This window comes from Ischnura elegans, chromosome 11 (assembly GCF_921293095.1).
Source record: "Ischnura elegans chromosome 11, ioIscEleg1.1, whole genome shotgun sequence".
NCBI classification, from domain to species: domain Eukaryota; kingdom Metazoa; phylum Arthropoda; class Insecta; order Odonata; family Coenagrionidae; genus Ischnura; species Ischnura elegans.
In genome coordinates, this window is record NC_060256.1 from 38,387,497 (window position 1) to 38,402,082 (window position 14,586).

General features: G+C 41.7%; 1 protein-coding gene across 1 annotated transcript; it reads right to left on the bottom strand.

The window, feature by feature from the left end:
* Window positions 1-4,595: 4,595 nt before the first annotated feature.
* On the bottom strand, window positions 4,596-5,376 carry LOC124167614 (myb/SANT-like DNA-binding domain-containing protein 3). Its single transcript, XM_046545595.1, has 2 exons — window positions 4,953-5,376; window positions 4,596-4,817 (listed from the first exon to the last, which is right to left on the bottom strand). The coding sequence occupies exons 1-2, from the start codon at window positions 5,121-5,123 to the stop codon at window positions 4,596-4,598; spliced, it is 393 nt and encodes a 130-aa protein (XP_046401551.1). The 5' UTR covers window positions 5,124-5,376.
* Window positions 5,377-14,586: the final 9,210 nt, after the last annotated feature.

Here is a 14,586-nt window from a genome sequence, read left to right on the forward strand (position 1 = left end):
ACTTTTGAAAAAAATCAACACGAGAAAAGAACCACTCGACGTCAACGACACTTTCTAACATCGGCAGACCTTTTCTCAGACCAATGAACGAGTGAATGACTCGAAGCGTGTCGCAAAATTAAAACGAGACATTCTTGAAAACACTCGTCTTAAGGTGAGAGGTGAAATTTGAGAACGACTTAATGCTATATCCCACAGAGATCTGCGACCTCGCCACCTAACCTTTCGGGACTAAATAAAAAGCCCCGAAAGGAGTATTAAAGCAATTGAGCGGGTGAAGTTTTTTTTAATTGCGTCCCGATTCGAAAGATGTCAGTGCCCTCAGGCGCCCCTTCAAGTGATGCTCCGGCAATATTCCTACCCCACACCGAGGACTTAAGCAGTAGTGGTAATGGTAATTTTGTTTTAAGGGTGGGTCGACATCTGAGGTCATTTTGCACTGCGCCCTATCTTATGTTAACACACTGTGGTCCGTTCACGTAAAATTACGTGTTTCCTCATCCAGCGGCAGTGGTCCGGTTACGCGTTTTTGCTTGTTTTTGTCTTATGATTTGTCACTTCTCTCTACAGAATTATTTTGGACCCAGTTGCTGTTCTTGCGAAGAATAAATAAAAACATATGCATTAAAAATATATGTTCATCATAAAAACGCGTACATGCTCATGCAACAAACATGCATTAGTTCTCGAGTTGTGTGAGTTTAATGGTATACTTGTAGCTTCTACGTAAAAATAAAAAAAATGGCCGGCCTCCCCGGATAGTCAAATGCAAAGGGCATCGGACCAAGAAGTGTTAATTTTTTGCGTACGTCACCTCAAAGGGTAGATAGGATTTTATTTATGTGGCGCGTCGACGGCTTAGGTCATTTAGCACCTTTAAAAAATTACTAAGTCATATTATTTATTCAGTAGATGTTACAATTTATTAAGAAGCCCGGGAGTTCGTGAATTCTTTATCAAAGAATCGATGCGTTTAATATCTTTGCCAAGAATTTTGTCAACATCTCCAGATATTTTCAGTGCATTACGCACAACGCGATATTCATTCCATTCAGTTAAAACATGCCGTACACTGAGGAAGGAGTAGCAGTTCTCACTATGAGGTGGGATTTTTTTCTTCCGTATATAGATGAGGGTGTTTGGGCGTAATTGCTGTCCTTAAACGTGTGATCGCAACTTCATCGGCACGATTTTTCCAAACAAGAGAGGGCCACATTGGTTTCATGGCTTTTATTTTCCGATGCCTAGTTCCAATGAGATTACTCCAATAATTTTCCCACTTACTCACGGCATCCTTTCTCAACGCTGCCTTGGTATTTGGCGATGGTATATTCGCCTGATCCAAGGCCCATTTGGCAGCACTAAGTATATATCTGCAGTATTTGTATACTACGATTTGGTTTGGAAGACCAATCATTTTCTAAAATGTAATTGCCCGGCTAAGACGCTCAAGGTGGTCACGGAGCATGTCATATCATCCCCCTTCAAGGTCCATCGTATTGTGCCATACCCGATACAAGTAACACTCCGTCCGGAAATGTCTCACACTGATTACGGAGTTATCACACCGAGGCGGGATCTTCTCTTCCGCGAAGAGATTAGAGTGGGTAATAGCGTAGTTGATATTGCAATTTAATGCCTCAGCTGTTTCTATAAATAACATGTTCATTTTTGTTGTAACACTTCTGTCTTAATTGACTTAATGAAAACGGAAAGCTCAATACCTGAATCGCAGTGGAAGTTTTTTTTATTCTGAAGTCTATAACTTCTACAGTAGTTTTCTATCCTAAATAGTAAGATGACTACCTCTCTATCTCCGAGTACTCATTACGAAAGAGACCCACACTGACTAATCAGATTTCAGGCTACGATTTTCGTTCCCCGCTGGGGAAATCCAGCGTTCTTTGCATTGCTTTAAGATTTTCCAGGCTAACTTGCGATCTTCTGCAGGTACCAGCCAAGTTCATGTACCAATGTGAGAGTCTGTCCTGGCGTAGTGTCCTATTCTCAATCGTGTGATGACTACCACCTCTCTCCGAGTACTCATTACCAAATTGACCCACACTAAGTACTGTTTGTAAAAAAAAAAGCCATACACTCGAGTTTGAGGAGCTCGATCGTCTAAACGAGGTAATCAATATCAATGCAACAAAAAGCATACGAATTAAAATTTATTTTTACGTTGGATCATTTACCTTTAAAAAAATCTGCGCCATAGCATTTCCTGTACTTAATTTTTTCTAAAAAAAAGTACCCGTGTTTTGCGCATAAAATTAAGTTGCCCAACTTTGAGCGCTTGACTACCTCCTCTGTCCGAGTAATAATAATAACGATGTCTTCTTTACTATAAGTGAATTTAGGATCAGGAATTCTAAGATACTTCTTCCTTACAGTTTACTTGTTTGACAACCATACAAATGGAACGAAACCCTAGGGCGGGCTCGCGAAGATACACTCCCGGGGCAGGGTCTACAAGCGCGAGCTTTTTACCTCTGCACCCAGAAGGGGGAGGACATGAAGGAGAAGGGAAGGAGGCGCCGCCGCGATAGGAGCCCGACGACGCCTCCTGGGAGTGGATAGGGAAGGAAGGGAAGGGACGAGGAATCCCGCACCGTCACAAAGGCGGGCGGGTCCACCATCAGGGAAACCAGGCATCAGCCATTGCTACTCTAAAAACTTTGGAGGATTATCCTATGAGGAAGAATAATCCAACGATCAAATCGTTAGATACAACCACATACAGTGGATACGAAACCCTACGGCGGGCTCGCGAGGTTACTCTCCTGGGCCGAAGTCTGAAGCCGAAGCTTATCACCTCTGCACCGCAGAAGGGGGATGACAAGGCAGGGAAAAGGAAGGAGGCGCCGCCGCGATAGGAGCCCGACGACGCCTCCTGGGACAGGATAGGGTTGGAAGGGAAGGGAAGAGGAATCCCGCACCACCACAGAGGCGGGCGGGTTCTACTATTAGCGAAACCATAATTTAATTTTTCTACAAAAAAGAAAGATTTTCCTATGAGGAACAACCACATAAACCGATGCCCTGAATGGTGGTACATCCAGCCAGGCGGGATTCGAACCTGCGATCTCTAGGTTGGCAATGAGGGGCGTCACTATGGCGCCACTGAGGCTGGCACCGAATACTCCTGAGAGAAGAGCCCAACACTGACAAGTCAGGTTTGCCGCGGATTTTCCCTGGAGTATTATATATATATGTCGGGAGGCCGAAGCGACCCCCCCCCTGGAATCTCGGAAGGAGCGGATTAAAAAGGACGACGTCTGGAATCACGACCTCTCGAGTGGTTGGGCGGGAAGGAAAAAAATAAACCAAGTCTCCCTCTCCCATATGCCCAGAACCGTTCATATTTTCCTCTCTCGTCTCGACAGTTTGGCACAAGGAGGAAGAAGTAGGAAGGTGAAGAAGGAGGCCTCGAGAAGAAGAAGAAGAGGAAGTGGTGGGAGCTTGATAAAAAGAAAAAAAGGAGAGGCAGACTGGGTAAGAGAGTCGAGTGAAAGTTTTGAGTTGGGAGTTGGAGGAGGTGAAAGGTTGTCTGGTCGAGTCTAAAAAGGGTCGCGAAGGGAGTCGAGGGGAGTAAATGAGAGGGTAATGCGTTAGGCAGGAACTAATGAGGTAATAAACAGCCACGTTAATAAACCCATAACGCCGAGACGAAAATAGAAAAAAAAGGAAAAGGAAGGCGAGGAAACGGATGGAGATGAGGAAAGAACACAGATTCGCCGGAATGCCCGTATTCTCACTTCAGAAAAAAAAAGAATAAAAAATACTCCCTAATTCCCCTCCTCCACTGCGGTTTAGAGCAGTTCAGATTTTTTTATTCATTCGTTTTCAAGTCGGGAAAAAATGAACGTGCGAAAAGTTTTCGGGGAGAAAAATATCGGAATAATGGCGGTTGCTATTCAGAGGAGGAAATTATATTTTCCTGGGAGAGAGAAAGAATAAGAGAGCCATACATACCATTAATAACAATTATCTGACGGTTATTAAGTCATAAGCATCTTTCTCTCGGCCACCTGAGCAATAAACTGCCCAAGTTCGAGCCCGTGCGGGCTATTAAGGGGTACCCTCTGGTAATTTTTATCGCCGCAAAAAGAAAATAGAAAAGAGAAATTTACGTCCAGTTAAGACGTAGCACTGGCACCCTGCCGCAACAAGCCGCATTTCCGCTACTGGAGGATCTTAAAATGAAAATAAAAACCGTTCATCATAATTGTGGCTGAGTAGCGCCATCGGCATGCCATGTACACAATGATTACCATGATGTTATGAATTGAAAAATTAATTCTGAGGAATTTTAATCCTTATATTTCAAGAGAAAACCTCCAGGAACGTGGATAAAGATACCAAAAATTACATGGACATGAATTCCTACCGTTAAGATTTAATGAATAACAAAATAATCGGTTTTAAATAACAAATAAAAAATCGCCAAAAGTAAAAAAATAATTAATCCCAAATTATTTGTCTTTTTTCCACCTCAATCAAATCCTAGGGGAAGGTTTTAATTACGGTTCTAGAAACATGTTTCAATAAGAATGCCATACTACAGGTCAATAAATTAATTGAGGACCAGGAGATTACCTACCCTCTACCGTTGGCACCTCGTCCGAATCTCCCGTGTTGGGTATATTGTGCTCAATGGACGGGAAAACGACTTCCAACTCCGGAGTCGTGTCCACGACCTGCGGGACATATGGGCCTCCCCCAGTTGCCATCCTCTGCTGGTTTAGAGCAGCTAAATCCCTCTCCCTTTTAGCCTTTAGGTTTTCCCACGACCTTTTCAGTTGTTGCCACGTCCGCTGTTGATTAAGTAAACACTTTATTCAATCACGATAATACAATTCTTCTAAGTTCTACTGAATTTGAAGACACAAACACAATACAGTAAAGCACACACACGACAACACTGCAATAATTGCAGAACTAGTACATACCTTCGTAACTCCTTCCCGCCCATTAAAATCTGCAGCAATCTCCCTCCATGCCGTGGTTTTTTGGCTGAGAGCCACACAATCCGTCTTCCTGCTCTCTACTACATTCTTCTTTTCTCCCACCAGATCCACTAAGAACTCTTTCTCAATAGCCGTCAACCTCTTACCGTCCATTTTTGTTGTTTACTGAGATTTGGCGATATTCGCGTTTCACTTGTCACGCATAGTTTTCTCTGATTCCACAATCAACGAGCAATTTTGTCGCCACAATTCGCCTACGCAATGCACTACGTCATCAAACTCATAGAAAGCAAATCGGCAACAATGCCTCTTCCGAGGAATGCAGACGGGGAGATGTAGCATTGTTTCTGAATACCATTTGCAGCGGAGAACTCGCTACTGCATCTGCTAAAGCAAAATATGTAGCGACGACTAAGAATACGGCCCTTAATGACACTTTAAATTGTAGGACCAAATTATTTGTCTTTTTTCCACCTCAATCAAATCCTAGGGGAAGGTTTTAATTATGGTTCTAGAAACATATTTCAATAAGAATGCCATACTACAGGTAAAAAATTAATTGAGGACCAGGAGTTAATGACACTTTAGATTGTAGGACCGAAGACAGGTCTTCTTGACAATGCTAGTAGTAGTAGTATTTGGATTTAGGGTGCGTCGACGGCTGGGTCATTTTGCACCACTACTGTGTGATTTAATTACAAAAGTTATGTATAAAGTAATCTACTGCATCTGATGTCTTCGTTCAAAGAGCGCACATAATTAGACTTTATTAAAAATGTTTATTTCTCTGAGAAACCGAAATGTACAGATTAAGTTGGTAGGGTGGTCTCCTAAAAGGGTTATTAGGTCTCCCCCTAGATTATTTCGTCTTCGCGCTTCGCGGTACTTAACACAATCTAGCATGATGTGTCTAATACTTGATGGACACTTACAATCCTCACATTGGGGAGGTTCCTTCTCTTCAGTAAAGAGATACGCATGGGTCAGGGGGCTGTGCCCTATCCTCAATCGTGTAAGTACTACTTCCTCTCTCCGATTACTACGAGCTGAGGAGGGCCACGCTGCTACTATGTCCTTGATGCCACGGAGCTTGTTATTATTAAGAATCCTCCACGACTCCCTCCATTTTCCAAATACCGCATTTCTTAGAGATGCTTTTAAGTCCTCGTAGGGATCCAGCTATAATGGCCTACCTGTTAAGATTAAATAAATTCCAAAGTAATAGGTTTTATGGATGATTTAACACTTTCCTGGCGAACAGAATAAACAAACTTTTCTCGGGTTTCCACGCCGGTAGGAAAATGAAAACAATTAAAATAATAATGTAAAGGGTCCACACTGAAATAAGCCGTCGACTCTAGCGAATTATAACAGGACTCTATGTAAAACACTTGAACGAACGATCTATTATAAGAACTCTTTTATGTACTGCCATGCCACGAATTTAAACAAACAGCCTGTCACCCATCGACGCCGACATCACACATGGACATTGATGGGTTAAGTATCACATGGACCGATGGTTGGGTAGCGTACGACGCGTCGCGACGGCCTTAAAAATCAAGGGTACACACACCATACCGTCAATCACAGCAAGGAATTTAAAAGTGCGGGTATTGTTAGTACAAATGCGGTGGAAAGGTACTGGTCCCGCTTAAAATAGTTTTGCCGCCACACGGAGGTTCTCAGAAGCAGTCTGCTTGATGTACCAGCAGAATTTTAGTTGGACCCCTGTCAGAATTTATAAAAATATTTTACAACATATTGAGAAGCGGTACCCCCCACAATATTAATTTTTTAGCGTTTTATTTTTTTTAATATGTTCTTCTAATTTCATTAATTCTATTTTTTTTAATTTCGTTGAATTTTTACCGTTACTTTTCGATAGATTTCGACTTTTTTTAAACTAATTCGCAGCGTATGGTCCACGGACCTAGGGGTGAGTTGAGTAGCGCACGACGGAAGCCGCGCCGAAGTCGTGGCTTCTTTCACATTTATGTTCAGATTCATCCCCACAGAGATTTATGACAGCATGGGTGAGGATGAGCGAAGCGAAAGCCTAGCCTAACGCCGTCATTTGGTGTATAGCCCCTGAAAATGACGGAAGAACTGGCCAGTATAGCTACCTCCATGCGTATTTAAAAACAAGCATCAGTTGGATCACTCGGTACCGTGCACAGCGATTTACCACAATCGCTTTTCCATATGTTCACTACTTCTTAAATTACGCTATAAAGCCGTACCGTCCCAACCCAACACCCCGTTTTAACTCCACAACCCGTAATCTTGTTGACCGCGAAAAAGAAAATCATAATGTCGCGCCTTTCCTACAGATGTCATTTGTTTTCACTCGTCTCTTTTCGTCGAATATGGCTGCCTCATCGCGAAAGTTACCATTCCGAAATCACGATAGGTAAGGTATCATTACTATTTTCATTGTTGTCGTAGCTCTCTTGCCCTCCCCTAAGATTGTTTAAAATGTGAAATAAGTTATAAAATCCTAGATTTGGTGGAGATTGGAGAAAAGTGGACGAGTATTCCAGATTCGAGAAAACTATAATGCCACCGTATGCGTTAATAACTTTGCCAAATACCGAACCGGAATTTTGTCTCCGTTTGTAGGTGTTTATTTACACCACATTAAAACCTCATCGGATTTTGTGGGGATCGTGGAAAAACTCACATCGGAGAAGACGAATATCATGGTAAACTTGGATGTTGTTTCCCTGCCCACTCGGGTTCCACTCGCTGATAAATTTAAACTTCGAGAGGAGAAATTCGACAGTGGGACAGTAAAGTTTTTCTAACACACGCTTATATCCAACTTTTTCAAATAGAACAGTAGCTTCCACGAAATGGCAGATGGAGCTGCGATGGGTCCCATTTGTCACCGGTCACTGTCAACTTTTATAAGCAGGATTTTGAAGAGAGAGCCCTTTCATCTACTCCGTTACGTCCCAAGTGTTTCCTGAGATATGTTTATGACACCTTTATAATATGGCCCTAAGGACTGGACGCTCTTCACTCTTTCTTGGACCAAATGAACAACAACACCCGAACATCAAGTTCGCTATGGAGATAGAGAGGAATAATAAGATTGCCTTCCTTGATGTCCTCGTTCATCGAAAAGAAAATGGCAAACTGAGTCATAGTGTATATCGAAAACCATCACATACGGTCTGTACCTCAATGGCCGTAGTCACCATCACCCCTCTCAACGTGGAGCTACCCTTTCCACTCTGATACATAGTGCGAGAGCAAGATCCGACACGGATAGTCTTCCTACGGAATTGGACCATCTCGAGAATACTTTCCGCCAGAATGTGTACGGAGGGAGGCATATTTTGTTGGCCTTCAAAAAGTCTTCCGAAACTACAAAAAGTTCGGATATGAAGGTGTACCAATCAAAGCCGACAGCCTGGGCCTTTTTGCCCTATGTAGCTACAATATTGGGCAAAATTTCTAGTGTTTTGAGGAGGTACAACATCGGAACCATCCATCGACCTATATCAAGTTTAGGAGACCGCCTGGTTTGTGCAAAGGATCCGGTAGGCCTTACGACTCCAGGGGTTAATAAAACCCTTTGGGAGTGTGGTGATGTCTACGTGTGGGAGACTGGACGAACTGTATCTACTCGACTCAAAGAACACCGAAGCCATTTCAGACTTGGTCAACCAGAAAAAATCAGCTATACTCGGGCATAGCCTGAGTGAAGACCATAAAATAAAGAGGGATGACACCACAGTTTTATGGCGATCAAACCAACTTTGGGATCCTTTCACAAAATAGGCATTTGGGATAAGACTGGAAAATAAAAATGTCCACAGGGATACCGGATATTCGATCAGCAACTCTTGGAATCGAACTCCGAAAAGAATAGGGTGGTTTCCTATTATTTTTTATTGCCTAAATCGAAAGATTATTACTCCTGGAGTACGTATTTCCGGCTTTTAGATTTTTAAATCACGATACCTATTTTTCGCGATTAAATGAAAAGTGGAAATTTTCAAGCGCGCGAAAACGCGACGGCTAAGTATGAATGCCGGGAAAAACTCCGTGTGACGTCGTTCTGGTTCCCGCTGCAGCAACTGAGGTGACCTTGGGGCGAGGCTCTGAGCGCGGATACGACGCAGGATGCTAGCAGGTAGCAGAGTACCAAGCTAGCTGGTAGCGCTTGGCTCAAATAAGGATTGTTAAAACCTTATCAAACGAAGAAAACTTTCCTACCTCAGCCAGTTTTAATAGGTGATTATCATTAAGACATGTTTCCCTGAGCTCTGTGCCTCATGCATGCATTGGTAATCTCAGACGAGGTAAAACTCCTATCCACTCGTATAGAAACTAGGTCCCTGTGACGTCACGTGGAGTCGCATCGCATGGGCGCCAATCTGGCCTTTTTCAAATGAGGATAAAATTGACCCTTGCCATTCGTCTAAACCGGCATTTCTAAAACCAAATAATTTGTATATTATGAATACACTAATGGTGGGTAACGAATCGCAATCAATGCCTTTCGTTTTCTTTGATGAAGGAAACTACCCTATTATGATTGCCAGAGCTAAGTCCTTCGCAGCAACAATCGGGACTCGAGCAAATCCCGCCCCTCCTAATGCTGAGCTTCAACATTCACTTCAAATATCGCATTTATTCAGAAGCCTTGACAATGGGTAAAGAGACGGAACCCAATACGTCGGCGCTCTTACGTCCTCTTACCTGAGTGGAAACACGATAAAATTTATTTCACATAAATAGGTTTTTAAATAACAAAAAAACGATCGTAAAAGTGCGAAAAATTAAGTCTTCCAGAATTATAAAGTTTCGATGTTTTTTCCACCTTCTTCACGTCCACGCGGATGGTTATAAGTATTTTTCTAGAAAGATGTTTCAGCAACATAGCCTAATACTACAGGGCAAAAATTAATAGAAGACCTAGAGTCTACGAGATTTTAGGTTGTAGGACCGAGGACAGGTCTTCTTGGCTCGGTTGTAATGGCCTACAGTAACAACTCAAACCTGATTTCTAAAACGAAAATAAATGCGTTAGTTATCCATTCACTTAATTTTCAGTTATTTGAATTTAGAACTTAAATTTCATTTTTCTCTAAAACGCCCGAGTAGACTTGCACAGTAAAGAATCCAGGTCCTCAATTGGCCTCTCATATTTCTCTAGCAAAATTGTAATCACCAAGAAAAGAATATACAGCATTTTTTTAACCACAGATTTATATAGTTTAGAAAGTTGAAAGGGTCGCATTTATCCGTATCTCCACACGTCGCCTACTCCTCCAGCTAATTGCCGTGAAAAATAAACGGCCTTAACCTTATCGCAAATAAGTTGCTGGCGTCTCAAACTCCTACCAAGCAAATGACCGATTCCCCACGACTCCTACGTCTCACCTACGACGTCATTCCTTCGCGGAATGAACTTGATCGAAAAACAGAACCAAAAGACTAATTTCGTCACCAACTCATGAAAAGTGGGAGGCAATTTCTGCATTTTTTTTATTTAAACGTATAAGAGAATGACTGAAAGAGGAAGGTTTTTTTCCTCATAACATACCTTCTCCTTTCATCTACCAAATTCTTTTAATAAATATCCATATCGCGTCAGAGTGACCGATTTTATTCGGTTATTACATCGTAAAATTAATCGTAGGTCTCCATGCATTCTTTCACGCTACATAAACTTACCATAAATCAATTTTCGACGAGGATAGGCAGCTTCTATATCATATAATTGCTCCGGATGTGAAGAATATTCAAGTCAAAGTTTCATTTTTCATTTTCAAGTTGTGTGTAAATGTCGGGTGGAATTGAAGAGTTTGACCCTGAAAAGGAAGATATAAATGTTTACTTATTCTGACTTGAAAATGTTTTTTGACTGAAATTAGTGTAACGACTTAAAGCCCAGGGCGAATACAAACCATCCATACAATATTGAATTTACCTTCATTCTCAATGCTGTTATAATATCTTAAATATGTAGCGTTTAAGTACAATTTTGGTGGAAAATCAGGAATTTCTTCTTCAAAAGGCATACATTTCAGTAGTAAAAATATTTATATTATAGGGTACGCCGGCTTCTAAGGTCATTTTGCGCCAAAACAGATTGTAAAGAAAAAAATACGCTTACAAAAAATAATAATTCTGGTCTTAAAAATGTGAAAAAAGCTATAAAAAGTAGCAATTATATTTTTTTTAAAGGTTTGCTGATCATTAACATTCCAGACTAACATTTGCAAACGGAAACCATTGATAAATAAAAACTAATCACAATGATAAGTAACATACCTTTTTAAGGTATATTTCCGAGTTAATCAAAGAAATTCGCCAAATATAAAACGGAATGCCAAGGAATACAGAAGTAATAATTAAGTATTTGTGTAATTTACCGCAGCAAAGAGCATCTTGAGCTCATTTATCATGCGGTAATTGACTTGCGAGTGAAATGAGGGGCTAATGGTCACAGTAAAATCGGGCAACGTAAAATTCCACCACTCCTGTATGCGAGTTCATTTGTTCGCCAATATACAAAGCCGAAATACTGCAAGGCGCAGCATTCGTATGCTGTGTCAACGCTACAGTTAGCCGCGAAAAGCTCTTTGTAATGGATCCGAGCAATTAGCACACAGAGCTGGCCGAGAAGAGAAATATAATAGGCCGATAAATCTTCATAACGGGTCAAAGGGTAATTAAACCCATGCCGAAAGGTAAGAGGATATAACCGGAAATGTGCAAAAATTAATTCGGAGAAGAAAAAACTACGAAAATTGTCACCAACTACTATTGAATCAGCAAACAAATAATGTACAGAGATCTTCATTTGCAAAAATTTTCGTCGACGGTAAGGCACTAAAAATAGCGTTTGTAGGTTTTTATCTCGATTAAATCATTTATAAGAACATTCCCAAATTCAATTCCAAAGCAGAAAATATTGATAGCGATCCGAAAAATAAACTACATTTCCATTGGTTGGCCATTCGCCAGAATTTCGACAACAATCTGCCAAACAAAATCGTGTTTAAGACAGAAATTTCCCAGTGGCAGTGGGGTAAAATATTCGCTTACCAAGTCGAAGGTCGCGTGTTCGAGACTGTATTTTCTGTATTTGATAATGGTATAATAGACGCAACCGGTCATAAAATAGAATTTTTGTGGAATTAAAAGTGTCTGTTATTGATAATATCGTAAGATTCGTTTGACGCAACTCTCAAGGGTGTTCAGCCAAGCAAAGCTTAGAAATGCATGCATAATACCAGGCTTTCTTGGGAAATGTTTACAAAATTCCAAGTTAATCTTACTTGTTTCATGGGATGGAAATCCCCGACTCTCGCGGTTTTCCCGGCCAATGAACACCCTGCGTCTCCATTCCTCTCTCCTATCCGCTAGCCTTTTCATAGTGACGTATTTCTTCTCTTTTACATCCTTTATAACCTGTCCCATGTAATTCATTCGGGGCTGTCCCTTGCCCTTCTTCCCTTCCACCTGTCCTTCTACGATTGTTTTTCATCAGGCCTCATGATGTGGCCAACTAAGTTATCCCATATGGTATGGAATTCGGAGGAGGCGACCGACAGCTTAGGTCACTTGCGCCATAAAGGAATGGTAGGTAAGGAAGGGTGGAGAGAAACCTAGCGTCGGCATTTCCCTCCTCTTAACGAAAGGTTGCAAGGTGACCATGGCTTCACGTCCCATCTGACGGACGTAGTATTGCTCCTGAAATGTCCTCCACGAAGCATTCAAGCAGGGATCGGGTAGTCTCTGAAAATTCTCTGCCACCGCCAGGATTTGAACCCTAGTCCACGGGGTGGGAGGCCAGCACTCTAACCACCACACCAATCTGACCCCCAGTTATCCTGTCTTCTCCTTAAATTTTTAGAGGACTTCCATCTTCAACGCCTCCCTTTACTAGTTCAATTCCGTTAGTTCCCCGAAGCTCTTATCCTTATCCATCTTCGCCATACGCTGATCTCTTTGCCGTCCTGTACCTTCAATTTTTCCCTCAATAATATTGCTCACGTATTTACTGTCTCATGAAACGTCTATCTATTGGGTCCTTCTGTGGTGTCTGATGCTCCACAATTACCATCCTTCTCCTACTTGACGCAGCTTACCTTAATACGTCCCTGACAACGAGAAAAATATTCCATCAATTACAGCTCACACCGCCCATTAATCATGAAATTAGTTTCAGCGGATTTTCGAAGGATTTTAGAAAACTATTTAAAGACAAAATTACTTCCCTCGTAAGGTCTACAACAACGAGCAATTAACCTGGCATCAAATAATTTCCAGGACAAGTAGCAACGCTTCGACATTTGGGAACTAGAATCCACTCCACCTAAGTCCTCCACTGCGATGTCAAACTAATTATATTTTCGTGAACGAGGCTTAAGGGAAAACCAAATGTGATCGCCGATCTACGCCGTAAACTATCAGATCAATGAGTATCGACCGGCTGTGGACGTAGATTAGACATTTTTCTTATCAGTTAATCATGAATTATTTATTTTCTATACGACGGGAATATTGAAGACCTACGTGACGACGTAGGTTTCCGCGGTGTTCAGGTTCCAATTTCTCCATGTTTCCGGTGCAACCAACAAACCGACGCGGTTGCACCGGAAACATGGAGAAATTGGAATTGAAGGCCTACATTCAACTTTTGAATGAAAATCCTAATTTATGCCAGAAAGTGGGTTCTGAGGCTACTCATCACTTGAAAGAAGAGCATCACTTGTTTTAGCCGCAATTTAGAACGAAACGAAAAAACTCACAACAAAACCTACAAATAGGGATGGCAATGCTAGGCGAAAAAAATTCAGAAATCAGAACAAAATTTCACCACTGGAATTTGCATAAAATACTGCGCATCTGTCAGGCCCCGTCAAAGAGAAGTTCCCGCCAGTTCCTCTTTTCGCACAAAACAAATTTGAAGTTAAAAAGCGATGCAAAAAAGATAAACTTTACCATTCCTCCGCGTTCTATTCACGCTGCTGTTGAAATGTTTCAAAGAATGATTTTTTAAATAAATAAATTGCCCCAGCATCTCCTCCATCCATTATGCATGCAAATACATGCGAAAATTTCGCCGAGCGTTAAAATAGACTGCCGGCGGCGGAGTTCCTTGCAGCTCGCTCGAGTGCAGTGGAGTGCGCGCACATCCCATAGCACACTATTCCTCCAGCGGATCAGCGCCGGATACAGTTGAGTGACGCGCGTCGAGTTGCGAAATAAAAGAGCAGCGCACGGCGATGCTGATGTCCCGGCGAGGCGTTCGTCCCGGGGTACGTGGAGAAGTCAGTATGGATTATCGTGGGTCCCGGGCCGTCGATCATCCCTTGTGAGAATGTCCAGCCAGTCAATGCAGAAAACTTCATGCACAATTCCGGATCTTCCAGGGAAATTGTACTAATTTCCAAGTTAACCTTAAGTAATTACTGCGATAGATATGAACTTTAAAATATCCAAAATTAGTTCAAAATTTTTAAATAATATTATGTTAATGTATTTACAAGGACAATTAATAGGTTATTGTTGTCAACGGCTTTCGGGGGCAGCAGCGTATTATTTCTGTGTATTAATTGACAACCTTTTTCGATTTCTCATTCATCGC

Excerpts from the sequence above, each read along its gene's own strand:
- LOC124167614 (XM_046545595.1), bottom strand. The coding sequence starts at position 5,123 with ATGGACGGTAAGAGGTTGACGGCTATTGAGAAAGAGTTCTTAGTGGAT. Across the intron at positions 4,818-4,952 it reads GGCGGGAAGGAGTTACGAAG|CGGACGTGGCAACAACTGAA; the intron begins GTATGTACTAGT and ends CTTAATCAACAG.